General features: G+C 43.3%; 1 protein-coding gene across 1 annotated transcript; it reads right to left on the bottom strand.

The window, feature by feature from the left end:
• Positions 1-672: 672 nt before the first annotated feature.
• LOC121791888 (subtilisin-like protease SBT1.7) lies at positions 673-3,600 on the bottom strand. The gene has a single exon (XM_042189701.1). The coding sequence runs from the start codon at positions 3,176-3,178 to the stop codon at positions 974-976; it is 2,205 nt and encodes a 734-aa protein (XP_042045635.1). The 5' UTR covers positions 3,179-3,600; the 3' UTR covers positions 673-973.
• Positions 3,601-15,954: the final 12,354 nt, after the last annotated feature.

Raw genomic sequence — 15,954 nt, 5'->3', positions numbered from 1 at the left:
AGAATCCTGTGCAGCACGACAGAACCAAACACGTGGAAGTCGACAGACACTTCATCAAGGAGAAAATTGAGAAAGGAGTCGTGGAATTTCCATTTGTAAGATCAGAAGATCAGTTGGCGGACATTCTCACCAAAGCAGTCAGTTCTAGGAGTTTTGAAGACGCGTTGGGCAAGCTAAGTATTGGTGACCCCACTACTAAGCTTGAGGGGGAGTGTTAGAATGAAAAGATTTCTTAATATCAATCACGATGATTTGGAAATCAATTTAGAAGATTATAGAAGATTGATAGCATAATTGTAGGAGAATAGAAACCTTCCTTGTATATCAATGTATCAACCTCTATAAGAGGATTATTGTACAATGAATAAAATACACAGTAAAAAGTATCATCTTCTATGTCCCTAATTCTTCTAGTATCGGTTAACACTATATACCACCTATAATTTCAATGTGAGAGAATCTAAGACACCATTTGCAAATGACCATAGCACACATTCAACATTGCCCCACATTTCCCGACAATTTTTTGTCACCTCCTATTATTCATATCCGATTTATAAATTCACTATTCCGGATTCCTCAATTAGACCTCCAAAATTTGAAATGTCATCACCAATCTTTTTGTTTTGAATGATTCCTCAATTCCTATAGAAAGAAAAGATAGAAAAAAACTCATAAAGCTAAATGGAAGAAATAGGTTATCCATTTCAGATTATAATATAGTAGTAACATGTTACATGAAGGCATGTGTGTGACATCCAAGAACTGTACACTTATCAAGAAATCAAACACCTTAATCTTGATCTTCCCAATATTTTCAATTTCCCATGTCCCTTTGCATCATACTAAAACAAACTTTAATTTAAAACAAACAACAATTTAAACACCAAGACACTGATACTATAGATAATGTAATTTAATTTGATTAAGCAAACAAAACCCACACTCTTTGTGCGAGCAATCTTTTTCCCATCTAAACCCAACTGACCGCCACCGGACTCCCCACCACACGCTTCCCGTCCGACCACTCAATCCGGCCAAAGCCGTTTGCATTCGCCGGCATCGCCCCCGCCGTGAACGTCACCGAATACGATTTCTTCTCATTGCTTTGACCGAAAGTCAAACTCTGCGGCTCCACCGCGATCTTCACCGAATCATCTGACGCCACGGAGACCTTGTACGTCCCAGGCGGGCCCACATTGGTCAACGTTCTCGTGTGCTTGACCACACCGCCACGTGCCTCGACGCTCACTGCGAAGGAGGGGTAATTTAGGTCATTCACACTATACGATTTACCCGCCACGCAGCTGAAGTTCCTCCTCGCGAGGCTGTTGATCTGGCTGGCGGTGTAGTTCAGTGCGCATAGGAAATTCAAGTAATCCTCAGTTTCCAAATCGTAGACCAGCCCCGGATTAAGGGCCGATACGGGGTCCACGTGTCCAGCCCCGTGGTCGAACGCCGTCGACGGTTTCCCCGTCGAGACGTCTTGGATCACTTTCCCGTTTTTGTAAGCCGTGTAAGCCGTCGTCATCAGCGCGGACCTGATCGCGGCGGGGCTCCAGTCCGGGTGAGCCGCCTTGAGGAGAGCCGCCAAGCCGCTGACGTGGGGGCACGACATCGACGTGCCCGAGATGATGTTGAATCCGACGCGCCGCGCGTCCTCGGCTAGGCCGGTGGGGCCCACCGCTCCTGACCACCCCGCTAGGATGTTGACACCTGGCGCGATCAGGTCCGGCTTCAGGATCTGCGGCGTGATCGAGTTCGGCCCGCGCGAGCTGAAAGCCGCCACTACTGGAGACGGCTCGATTCCGACTTTCGTCCCCTCGAAGAGAACCGTTGCCGTTGGATTGGAATCTGAGAATAAATAGTCCTTGATTTGTTTCGCGGTGGTTTCGCCGACGGTGGTGGCGGGGAGTAAGTGCGCGTCCGCCACTAATTCGTCGCCGTTCGCGGCGGTGTTGGCTAAAACCATGCCGAGACCGCCGGCTTCCTTCACCACGGACCCCTTCTGAACCCTAGGATTCACGCCGCGGTCGCACAGCACGATTTTCCCGCGCACTTTTCCGGCGTAAACGAAGGGGAGCAATTTCGCCGGCAATGCGCCGCCTTTGAACAGAGACACGCCTGAGAAGTTCTTCCCGTTTCCGAGGCTGACGAACGCCGGGAAATCGCGGTCGAGCGTCCCTGCGCCGACGGTTGTAATCCACGGCGCGACGTTGGAGAGGCTGTAGGAGGTAGGACCGGCGTTTCCGGCGGAGCAGGACACGAGGATCCCCTTCTCCATGGCGGCGAAAGCTCCGATTGCGACGCTGTCTCTGAAGAAATCGGACATTCCGCCGCCGAGAGAGAGCGATAGCACATTCACGTTATCGTCGATTGCTTTATCCAAGGCGGCGAGAATATCAGAGCTGAAGCAGCCGCCGATCCAGCAGACCTTGTAAGCGGCGATCCTCGCTCGCGGCGCCATCCCGCGGGCCGTGCCGGCGGCGTATCCGAACAAGCTGGCGCCGGAGACGACAGATCCGGCGGCGGTGGTGGAAGTGTGCGTGCCGTGGCCGTCGTCGTCGCGCGGCGATCTCGACTCCTTCGTCTCGTCGATCGGGCCGAGCGTGGCTTCGTATCCTCTCGCGAAGTACCTCGCTCCGATCAATTTCCTATTGCAGTTCGATTTGGTGAAATTTGTCCCGATCTCGCACTCGCCTCTCCACGAACTCGGCACGGCGGAGAAACCGGTGTCGTCGAAGCTCGGACTCTCCGGCCAGACGCCGGTGTCGAGGACTCCGACGATGACGTCACTGGCGGAGTCGGATTCGGGGAACATCGCGGCATTTTGGTCGAGGCCGAGGAAGGAAGGGGAACGGGTCGTGTGGAGCTCGTATATGGATTCGGGTAGGACCGAGAGGATACCGGGTCGGGCTTCCATGGAGCGGGCCTCGGCGGGGGTGAGGCGGGTGGAGAATCCGTGGACGACGTTGGTGTAGGCGTAGAGCATCTCCGCCTCGCCGGACACCGATTTCAGCGACGCGTCGTACCAGCGCGTGTGGTCCACGAACTCCCCCGGCATCTCCGACTTTGCCATGTGAACAATGTAGGTCCCCTTGTTGTTCTCCGCCGTAGCCGCAGCTACGGCCAGAAGAAGAAGGAGGATTCCGATTGGCGGAATAGATTTGATCGGCATTGGTGGATTAACTTGGGTTGCTAAATTAGTATACACACTAGAGCTGGAGTGAAAGCATGCAAGGGTGAAAGAGGAGTTAGAGTTAGTGGGGACGGTTCGTTGTTGTCGTGTTTATATGCATGATTGGATTTGAATCGAAACAAAATAACTGAAAAAAACAAAGCTTGGCAAGTAGAGAGAGACGACTCTCTATGCTTATCTATACCACTGTAATAAAAGAATTAAGCGCAGATGCACACAAAGTGTGTGTGTGTGTGATTTGGAACAGATGCATGCATGTAAATTATTTAGGCTTTGTTCACGTGTGCACAGGACAGGCTTTAGGAAATTATTCTACCACAAACACACTCTTTTCCCACTCTAATTCAGAATAAAGAGATGGGCGATGACAAAAGTTGATGATTCCTTGTTTTTCCCAACTCATTCTCTGAATTTCTTCCACCGCAGATGACCAACTAGTAAATTTCTTCTACAAAAATTGTAAAAAATTAAATCTTGAATATGAAGTTTATTTGGTCACGGGTTGCTGTAAATTGTTGAGAGGAGGAGTGGGTGGTGGTGGTGGTGTGAGAGACGTGGAACCGCTTTCAAGTTCCAACTTCCAACCTAAAAAACAAAAGGTTAAAAAAACAAAAAAGTAATTAAGGTGTTGGTAGTTGGGAATAGATTACAACGTATTAGACATAAAAGAGTTTCTAAAATTAGAATTTGCATATTCTTGTAGGACAGACTAAAAATGAAAGAGTACATATTCTTATGAAACGGAAGAAGTATTAAGTAATGAAGTTTTGTCAAATTTTGGTCTGTCCCATAAACTTTGAAATTGAAATACTAAATCACAAACTTTCATTTTTTATCAATAGTCCCATCAATGCACATAATGTCATCTTTAAATGATATTCAAACTGACGTGTTTCATGAAAATAATTATTTTTTCCCTTCTATATTCCTTTATTTTCTTATTTTTCTGCTTATTTTATTGAAATATTGTCGTTTTTAACATCATAAATATATGTTGATTTGTGCATGAATGAGAAAATTGAGAAAATTTGAAACTTTGTAATTTAATATTTCAATTTTAAAGTTAATGGGACAGACTGAAATTTGACCAAACTTCTTGATTTTACTACCAATATCTCCTCTCCTTTTTCTTTTACTACCAATATATTGCTTTCTTGTGTTAATGCTAATGGACGTCTCAAACAAATATCCTGCACTGCAATTAATTGCTTTCTTGTATTAGTAGTGAATCACAATTTCAACTGTCTGATATGTTGATGTATCAAACCCATATGTCCTTTTTATCGGAAATTCGACTCAGATGTTGCTCTAATTAGGCTTTTTATGTCATTAATACACTTGGATTTTTTTAGTATAACCTTTCTTAATCTTATGCTGTGTTTTTTTCTCTCTTTTTAGTAGCTTTTGGTTTCTTTTTCTGCCATTATAGGCACATAAATCTAGAACGATGTAATTAAATTGGTAAGATGAAATATTTTGTATTAGCAATAGAGTCTAGATATGTAGCATTATGGGGTTGAGTTGCCATAATTAATGTGAGCACAACTTGTCCACACTAAAAATTAAAATTTGGTACTTATTAATATGAAAAATTAGTGATGAGTATTGATGAATATGTACTTGAATGTCATTATTAAGAATACCAACAACAAAAAACAAAAATTATTGTCCGTACTTACCCACAATCCACATAAGAAAATATAGATTATGATATTTAATTTGTTTTTTTCAACAAATGTCGAATCCATTCTTAACTTATTCACGTACTTTCTCCGTCTCCGAAAAAAGAAAGAAAGATGCATGCCATCTATGAGAGTAATAATAATCATATTTCACGGGAAAAGGCAGAGGTAAGGTTCACGTGAAGCACTTTAGAGTAAGGATAAAATAGGGTGGTTACGAAATATGGATATAATCTCAAAAAATTTTACTCTGATTTTTGTCAATATCAATAGTACTTGGAACGCGGAATTCCCAACATAATTCCCCGCGGAATTCCCAAAAATACCTCCTGCCACGTCATACGGACTTCTCACTGCACTGACACGTTATAAGGACTTCCCACTGCACAGTGGCGGACATCCCCAAGGACTTCCCACAGTTAAAAAAACCACAAATTCACAAATTAAACAATTTCCGAAATTAAAATTTCGACACAAATAGGGAAAAACAATTCCATTAAATAAAAAAAAGAAAAGTACATTTCACCAAATAAAAAAAAAACATTTCAATAATTAAAAACTACATCAACGACGACCCATCCGCTGCCATACTTCTTCAATAATATCGTTCTGGAGCCGAACATGGGCTTGTCTTCGGCGCATGTTGGCAAATGCACGAACTCGATCGACATCGTCATGGGGTATCCCCATGCGTACATTTCTAGTGGCCATGCCGTGGCTTGGACCCGCAGCACCAGGATCATCATTGGTCCAATCAGTCAGTGCTGGACCTTCATCTTCGACAATCATGTTGTGCATGATAATACATGCGTACATGATGTCGGCGATGCTGTCAACATACCACAGTCGTGTTGGACCCTTCGCTGCCGCCCATCGAGCCTGGAGCACACCAAATGCCCGCTCCACATCTTTGCGCGTTGCCTCCTGGCGACCCGCAAAATATATCTTCTTTTCATCTGTTGGGCATTTGATCGTCTTCACAAAGACGAGCCACATAAGGTATATCCCATCCGCCAAATAATAGCCCATATTGTGCTGGTTGTCGTTAGCGACGAAGTTGACGATCGGACCAACGGCCATGCACTGCTCGTTGAAAAGGGGCGACGACTGGAGGACGTTGATGTCGTTGTTAGACCCGGCTACTCCAAAATAGGCATGCCAAATCTACAGCCGGTAGTCAGCTACCGCTTCAAGGATCATCGTGAGATTCTTGACTTTGAAACCAGTAGTGTACATCCATTTCCAGACAGCGGGGCAGTTCTTCCATTCCGAGTGCATACAATCTATGCTGCCTAACATCCCCGGAAACCCGTGCTGATTCTCGTGCATGTCCAGCAGAGCCTGACAATCTTCGGGGGTAGGCCTCCGAAGATACCTATCTCCGAATATCTCCCTAATGCCCTGACAAAAATACTTCAGGCAATCGCAGGCAGTCGTCTCGCCGATGTGGAGGTACTCGTCGAACATGTCGGCCGCGCCTTCGTATGCCAACTGCTTGATTGCGACAGTGCACTTCTGAATCGGCGTGTGGCCGGGTTTACCAGCCGTATCCTCCCGCACCCTGAAATACCTGTATCGACGCTCCAAAGCGCCCACGATACGCAGAAAGAGCGGACAATGTATCCTAAACCGTCGCCGGAATAGGTTCTCCCCAAACCGTGGCTCCGGCGCAAAGTAATCCTCATACAACCGAGCATGGACAGCGAGGTAGTCCCGGGGTATTATAGTTCGACGATGGATGGGTCGAGGTACCGTCGGCGCCATGGCCGCTTGTTCCTCCCTCTCCGCTGATTCTCGCACACGTGCATGAATCAGACGCATCATGTGTTCATAATGCCCACCACTACCACTACCACTACCACTACCACTACCAGCCATTCCGGATATATAAAAGAAATGTTGAGAGAGAGAGAGAAACTTGTTAAAACAAGTGGTGCGAATGAAATGCAGTTCAACGAGCCGTATATATAGAAATTTTAAAAAAACAAATAATGCAATAAACTGGAATTCCGCGCGGACGTCCGTGGGAGTCAACGCAATGGCGGACGCCCGCACGCCCGTCGCGACTGAATTTCGCATAACGCCACGGAACTGCGGTGTCCTAAGCAGAATTCCGTATCCGTGCATACCATGCACAATGGCGGACGTCCGCCGCGGAATTCCGGCACGCCGATCGAAATTCTGCCGGGACAGGCGCCATTGCTGATGCTCTTAGGAGCGGCTGTGCGTTGAAATATGAGGCCTCTAACATGAGGCTTTGGCTTTTGCGTAGCCCAATTTGATAGTAAATGAATGGTTCCCTTACGTATCATCAACCGTCACACCTAGCTCATACTCCCTCCGTCTAGTAATATAGTAATATACTCAACTCTCACTTTCATTCAACGCCAATTTTAAAAAATATAAACAAAATTAAAAAAATGTAAAAAATTAAAAAGTATATAAAAAAATTAATGGTACATGAGTCCTTTTTTTATATATTACTTCCTCTATTTCATAATAATAGGGAGTTAAGTAAATGAAGAATAAAGTAGAAAAAGAAAAAGGTAGAGAAATGACGAGAGAATAAAGTAAGAGAGAGTAAAATAAGTGAAAAGAAATGTGTTGACTTTTACTAAAAAAAGAAAATAATTCCACTACTATAAAACATATCAAAATGACAAAATGACTCCACTACTATGGAACGAAGAGAGTATTTTAATAGTAAAATATGAGTAGATTAATTGAATGTAAGGTCCATTAACAAAAATAGTAAAAATGAAATAGGACAATTATAAGGAATGATAATGGAAAACTAGGACACATAGTATGGACCTACCAAAAATAAAATAAAAAAACAAAACATTGATTTTATGCACATCCTATATCCTACTAACTAGAAATTAGTAAATTAATATTTTAAATTGGATTTTTTCTTTAAAGTTAAGATCTTATTAAATAACTATTCTTGTTGGATGTTGAGTTAGATTAGTAGTAGAGTAACCACATGTAGTGGTAGGGTGACCATATATTAGAAAATGATATATCATGCATTTTGAATCTATCATTTATTCTACATCATATTATGATTTGTATTCTATATCCCTATTTCATTTATCGGTTTTATTTATAATTTATGACCTGACTTTTGAGGCAAATTGCAAAGATAGCTGGACATTTAAGTTAGGTTCGGTTTATTAAATAATATGATAATAATATTCAATAAGGGATAAATTCTAATTAAATTTATCTAGGATTAAATTAGTCATAAGGGTAAAAGTGAGATAATTTATCATAGGATACATCCAAACTTAACAACCTAGAGGCGGACTAAGGTACATTGTTACAAATTGAGCTTTTGAAAAAAATAAAACCGACCAGAGTTAAGATTAGTCATGACATTTAATTATAAATAATTTTGGCACAGGTCTATAATTTATTAACACTAGGTATTCAAATGTGGAAGTCCAAACCTAACTTAAATTATTTTGTAAATAAAATTAATATAGTAGCATAAGGTCATCAATGAGTATTTTGATATATTAACTCATGTTTTCTCAAACAAGGTTATCAATGATCTTTTCCCATGTTATTTCATTTAGAGGGACAGTTAGTACATTTCTGGCATATTGGTCATCTTCAACGCTGTCTCTTATCCGTCACTTAACCGTCCCTTAAATTACTATTCATGGGCTCCACTGTACTTTTTTACTCCATCTCTTAACTAAGGGACGGAACCTGCAACCTTCCATCTCTTATCCGTCCCTTAACCGTCTCTTAAATTACTATTCATTAAATTTCATTTTTTATTTTTATTTCTAACCAAATTCAATTAATAAAAACACACTTCATTAAATAAAATAAAATTACAACTTAAAATAAAAATACAACTTAAAATTCAAAAAAAAAAACACATAATTAAAATACTAAAAAAATAAAAACTACATAATTTAAAATATAATTTTATAGAAAATTAAAAAAAACTACTCCGCCGGCGAATCATCCCCCGAAGGCGGTGGAGGTGCACTGAAGCCACCTGAAGGCGGAATACCAAGTTGTCTTGCTATAAACTCAATTCCGGCAAGATATGCTTGGTATTGGGGAGGCGTTATGCGGGAAGTGTCCGCCATTGTGGCGGTCATGTACATGGACATTAGGGAGTTCGAGGGTGCCCCCGAGCCCGAGCCCGCCTGGCTTGATTCGGCTCGGCCCCTCCTCCCTCTAGCCGCCTTCGCCGCATTTCTCCCTTGCGGCCGATGGCGCCCACGGGATGACCCCCCGACATCGTCTGCCGTGCCCTAAACCTCATGCGAGGAAACTCTTGTGCGGCGCTGCTCGAACCGCCCTCACTAGACGAGTATTGGCCACCCGTCGTGTGCTTCGTGCGCTTCAAGGTCGAGCCCGAGCTGGACCGGACACCGCCGGCCCACCTTTCCTCGTCTTTGACGACCTTCCAAACATCGACATGTTTGAATTGTTTGCCGGTGTCGTCGAAGTAGACTCGCAAAGCTGAACTCAGAATGTCTGACTCCCGTGGCTTCACAATGTCCATGATAATTATGTGTTACTAAGTAGGTATATAGATATTGTATGTGGCATATACTATTATGACAACTGTGGTGATGTTTTATTTTTCAAAAAATATATCTAAAGATATGTTAGGAGAGAGAAAATAATTAATTTTAATTAACTGTCAATTATATGTTTCTTTGTTTTATATATCTATTATTATACGGTATTTGACATTAATATATTCTCATTTATCAATAATGGTCTCATTTTGCCAATTTTCATCCACTGACGTTGACTAAACGGGGAGGAGACAAAGGGTTTAAGCCCCTAATCAACTCATTTTTTCAAATATTTTTTTACTAAATTTTTAAAAGTTATCTAAAGTTTGTGTAAATTACTATACAAAAGTCCATATTAATAATCTAAATCACTCAAAAATATACTTTCAATTAGTATTTGGAAAATATAGCCCCTACACCAGTGTTTTTATGCGTTTGACCTTGTCCACTAATAAATGTCTCATTTATTTTTTTTACAATTTTTAATAATGAACCTTACATTCCAGTAACTGTATTTCATTCACATTTCACTAAAAAACTACTCACCTTCCAATAACCTTTTCCATCCACTTTCTATTATACATTTCTTAAATCTCGAGTCCAGTCAAACTTGACCTTGTAATTGTGGATGGAGGGAGTATATAGCATAAATTTACATAATCCACTTTACTCCATCCGTTCAATTAAAATAGAAAATCATTTCTTTTTGGTCCATCCACTAAAAATAGAAACTTTTCATTTAAGGAAATTTCTCTCTCTAATAAGGTAAGACCCATTTTCCATAAACACACTTTTCTTCCTATCTCTTTATGGACCAATTTTGCAGTAAAATCCATACCGTTTCAAAAGTTCATATTTTTAGGGGATAGATGGAGCATAATACAAACGTCAAGATTGGATTTAATAGTCTCATTTTAGAAAGAGTTCTCAAATATCATATAATATGGAGCATAAATTATTTTTAATTTTTACATAAATTTCTCAATTTAAATTATTTTTTACATGTTATATATATAAGTAAAAGGTAGTTGTATGAGAGTTCTATTGACATCATAATGACTTATTCACATGAAGAAATTTGCATGATAAAATGTAATACGTGTAGGATATTTGTGGGCTTATCTATTGGGCTCAACTTATGTATTTTAAGTAATGACCCAGATGTGTGTTGTGGCTCAAATGCTTTCAGCTCGATCCTAATACCCTAAGAGCATCCACAATGACAGTGAGCGGATCGGCTAGCAGATTCCTGGCGCTCGCCGGTCCGCTCGCCAAACCATTGCAGCAGGCGAACGCCAAATCGGCGAGAAAAATGACGAGCGCACGCCGATTCCCGAGCGCTGGCCGATGCACTCGCCGATCGACTGGTCGCCATTGCAGGTTCCCAATCGGCGAGCGATCGGCCAGCGGATTTTTTTTATTTAATTTTCGAAACACTATATATACGCGATTTGCACGTCATTTTCATTTGCACCACTTATTTTAACGAGTATTCTCTCTATCTTAATTTTTGTACAAGAGCAACAACGCGAAATGGAGCACAACAACAAGCCTAATCCAGGGACGAGCGGGTCTTAAACTCCCACGGTACCCGTGGGAGGTGGATGGGGTCCGATGGCCAGGTACTACAACATGTACCCTTGGCAGCAGATGATGCCTGGGATGGCATCCGGGGGTGGTATGCCGGGATGGCAGGGGATGCCGGGGGGCCGGCAATGCAGGGCGGGCCGGCGATGCCGGGCGGGCAGGGGGTACCGGGGATGCAACCCGGGATGCAGATGATGCCTTGGTGGGCACTCGGGATGCAGATGATGCCGGGGTACCCGGGGATGCAGGGGACGCCGGGGGGGGGAGGACAACGTCTATCGCCCCAGTTTTGATTTTGTGACTGCTTCTTCGCACACATCGACCCCATCGGAGACGCAGTTCACTGGGTGTGATACTTTCTCCTTAGAGGAGTTGGGGATAGATCTCGGGGATGCGGACACCCCCGTTCAAACGAGGGGAGTAGGGCGGGGTCGGGGCGCACCAAAGAAGAAGAAGGGGATGGGCAAGAGGGTGGTCGGCGAGTCGGCGCAGCCATCTGATGACGAAAGCCCAGCATGGAGGAAGTGGACGGATGCGGAGAACGTCGCGCTGTCCAAGGCGTGGGTGAGTGTTTGCGATGATCCCCTCGCCTCGAACAATCAGAGGATCGTCAACTTGTGGGCTAAAATAGCAGCAGCCTACAGGGCATTTTGCCTGGAGGGGAGGCCACGCAGTGGGGAGGATTGCCGGAAGGGGTGGGACCGAATCGGGGCTGGGGTCTCCCGATTTTCGGGCTTGTACACCAACGCCCTCCGCATGCAGACCAGTGGCCAAACTAAGGACGACTGCAGGAGTATAGCGGAGAAAGCCTTCCCCGTGCCCGGCCTTTATAAGGAGTTCAACTACTAGAACTGCTATAAGGTGCTGATAGACTCCGAGAAGTTTCGGGCAGGTGTCGATGCTGGCTGGCCAAAGAAGCAGCGCCTGAACTATACCGGTGATTACAACGGCGGCAGCAGCGGCGGTTCCCACGACCTCCCCGAGGATGTACAGGAGTTCCCGTCCCCTCCCGCGTTTGCTCGCCGCACTCGCCCGGTTGGTCAGATGCGGGAGCAACGGGCTCGCCATGCCTCCCAGGAGGTCCAGTCGGCATCCCCCCTGTTGGCGGGTCGACAGCCGAGCTCCTCTTCTTCGTGCGTCAGCAAATGCGAGCTCAGATGTACAAGATCTTAGCTGAATGGAGGGCGGCAACTGACCCTGAGGAGAAGAGTTTTCTTCACGCAATGCTCGTGAGTATGCAGGCCGATTTGAATCCCACCGCGGCACAGGTGGGGGGCTCAGACGCGGGCTCAGATGTCGCAGATTTGGGGGTCCCGGATAGCGGCGACAACGGCGTCGGCGACGGCGAGGAGTGAGGCGGAGGCGGGGTGCTCGTGTGTGGCGGAGGAGTTTTTTTTAGATTAATGTAAATTTTTTTAATTAATGTACTTTTTTTTAATTAATGTACTTTTTTTAATTTCAATATTATTATTGAGTTTTCCCGTGTCTGTGTCGTAAATTTAATTCCGTATTTTGTGTGATTGTTAATTATTTGTTTTTATAATTTTGTTTATTGTGGCTAGGCTATGGCTGGCCTATTGCTTGTCCAGTTGCTTGTCTTGATAATGTGGCAGAAGGAGTTTTTAGTGCTGCTGATGTGGCAGGAGGAGTTTGTGGCTAGGCTATGGCTGGGCTATGGCTGGACTATTTCTATTGGAGATGCTCTAATGCACCGATGGCCACCACGTAAGCACTCCACATGGATCGCACTGTTCAATCGTTCGATGAGTGTTGTGTTTGTTGTGTGAGTGTTAAGTGGGAACATTTTGCCTCACTCTCCCATTCACTCTATATGCTTCTATCTCTCTCTTACCTTTAGAGCATCCACAATAAGAATAGCTCAGCCATAGCCTAGCCATAAACTCCTCCTGCCACATCATCAGCACTAAAAATCCTCCTGCCACATCATCAAAACAAGCAAATAGCCTAGCCACACCACTCAAAATTATATAAAACAAATAATTAACAATCACACAAAATACGAAATTAAATTTACGACACAGATACGGGAAATTCAATTATATTATTAAAATTAAAAATGTACATTAATTAAAAAAATTACATTAATTTTAAAAAACTACATTAATTAAAAAAATTACATTAATTTTTAAAAAAAACTACATTAATTAAAAAAAAACCCCGCCTCCGTCTCACTCCTCATCGCCTCCGTCGCCGTCGCCCCCAACCGTGCAACGGCGACATTCAAATCGGCTCGCATGCTCACGAGCATTGCGTGAAGAAAACTCTTCTCCTCGGGGTCAGTTGCCGTCTCACTCCTCATCGCCTCCGTTTGTTGACGCGTGATATATCATTTTCTAATACATGTCACCCTACCACTACATGTGGTTACTCTACTACTAATCTAACTCAACATCCAACAAGAATAGTTATTTAATAAGATCTTAACTTTAAAGAAAAAATCCAATTTAAAATATTAATTTACTAATTTCTAGTTAGTAGGATATAGGATGTGCATAAAATCAATGTTTTGTTTTTTTATTTTATTTTTGGTAGGTCCATACTATGTGTCCTAGTTTTCCATTATCATTCCTTATAATTGTCCTATTTCATTTTTACTATTTTTGTTAATGGACCTTACATTCAATTAATCTACTCATATTTTACTATTAAAATACTCTCTTCGTTCCATAGTAGTGGAGTCATTTTGTCATTTTGATATGTTTTATAGTAGTGGAATTATTTTCTTTTTTAGTAAAAGTCAACACATTTCTTTTCACTTATTTTACTCTCTCTTACTTTATTCTCTCGTCATTTCTCTACCTTTTTCTTTTTCTACTTTATTCTTCATTTACTTAACTCCCTATTATTATGAAATAGAGGAAGTAATATATAAAAAAGGACTCATGTACCATTAATTTTTTATATACTTTTTTAATTTTTTACATTTTTTAATTTTGTTTATATTTTTTAAAATTGGCGTTGAATGAAAGTGAGAGTTGAGTATATTACTATATTACTAGACGGAGGAGTATGAGCTAGGTGTGACGGTTGATGATACGTAAGGGAACCATTCATTTACTATCAAATTGGGCTACGCAAAAGCCAAAGCCTCATGTTAGAGGCCTCATATTTCAACGCACAGCCGCTCCTAAGAGCATCAGCAATGGCGCCTGTCCCGGCAGAATTTCGATCGGCGTGCCGGAATTCCGCGGCGGACGTCCGCCATTGTGCATGGTATGCACGGATACGGAATTCTGCTTAGGACACCGCAGTTCCGTGGCGTTATGCGAAATTCAGTCGCGACGGGCGTGCGGGCGTCCGCCATTGCGGTGACCATATATTAGAAAATGATATATCATGCTGGTTGTCGTTAGCGACGAAGTTGACGATCGGACCAACGGCCATGCACTGCTCGTTTAAAAGGGGCGACGACTGGAGGACGTTGATGTCGTTGTTAGACCCGGCTACTCCAAAATAGGCATGCCAAATCTACAGCCGGTAGTCAGCTACCGCTTCAAGGATCATCGTGAGATTCTTGACTTTGAAACCAGTAGTGTACATCCATTTCCAGACAGCGGGGCAGTTCTTCCATTCCGAGTGCATACAATCTATGCTGCCTAACATCCCCGGAAACCCGTGCTGATTCTCGTGCATGTCCAGCAGAGCCTGACAATCTTCGGGGGTAGGCCTCCGAAGATACCTATCTCCGAATATCTCCCTAATGCCCTGACAAAAATACTTCAGGCAATCGCAGGCAGTCGTCTCGCCGATGTGGAGGTACTCGTCGAACATGTCGGCCGCGCCTTCGTATGCCAACTGCTTGATTGCGACAGTGCACTTCTGAATCGGCGTGTGGCCGGTTTACCAGCCGTATCCTCCCGCACCCTGAAATACCTGTATCGACGCTCCAAAGCGCCCACGATACGCAGAAAGAGCGGACAATGTATCCTAAACCGTCGCCGGAATAGGTTCTCCCCAACCGTGGCTCCGGCGCAAAGTAATCCTCATACAACCGAGCATGGACAGCGAGGTAGTCCCGGGGTATTATAGTTCGACGATGGATGGGTCGAGGTACCGTCGGCGCCATGGCCGCTTGTTCCTCCCTCTCCGCTGATTCTCGCACACATGCATGAATCAGACGCATCATGTGTTCATAATGCCCACCACTACCCTACCACTACCACTACACACTACCAGCCATTCCGGATATATAAAAGAAATGTTGAGAGAGAGAAGAAACTTGTTAAAACAAGTGGTGCGAATGAAATGCAGTTCAACGAGCCGTATATATAGAAATTTAAAAAAACAAATAATGCAATAAACTGGAATTCCGCGCGGACGTCCGTGGGAGTCAACGCAATGGCGGACGCCCGCACGCCCGTCGCGACTGAATTTCGCATAACGCCACGGAACTGCGGTGTCCTAAGCAGAATTCCGTATCCGTGCATACCATGCACAATGGCGGACGTCCGCCGCGGAATTCCGGCACGCCGATCGAAATTCTGCCGGACAGCGCCATTGCTGATGCTCTTAGGAGCGGCTGTGCGTTGAAATATGAGGCCTCTAACATGAGGCTTTGGCTTTTGCGTAGCCCAATTTGATAGTAAATGAATGGTTCCCTTACGTATCATCAACCGTCACACCTAGCTCATACTCCCTCCGTCTAGTAATATAGTAATATACTCAACTCTCACTTTCATTCAACGCCATTTTAAAAAATATAAACAAAATTAAAAAAAATGTAAAAAATTAAAAGTATATAAAAAAAATTAATGGTACATGAGTCCTTTTTTATATATTACTTCCTCTATTTCATAATAATAGGGAGTTAAGTAAATGAAGAATAAAGTAGAAAAAGAAAAAGGTAGAGAAATGACGAGAGAATAAAGTAAGAGAGAGTAAAATAAGTGAAAAGAAATGTATTGACTTTTACTAA

Source organism: Salvia splendens, unplaced genomic scaffold (genome assembly GCF_004379255.2).
Source record: "Salvia splendens isolate huo1 unplaced genomic scaffold, SspV2 ctg954, whole genome shotgun sequence".
Taxonomy (NCBI): domain Eukaryota; kingdom Viridiplantae; phylum Streptophyta; class Magnoliopsida; order Lamiales; family Lamiaceae; genus Salvia; species Salvia splendens.
The sequence above is the reverse complement of the archived record's forward strand: the minus strand, read 5'-3'. Positions and strand labels throughout refer to the sequence as shown.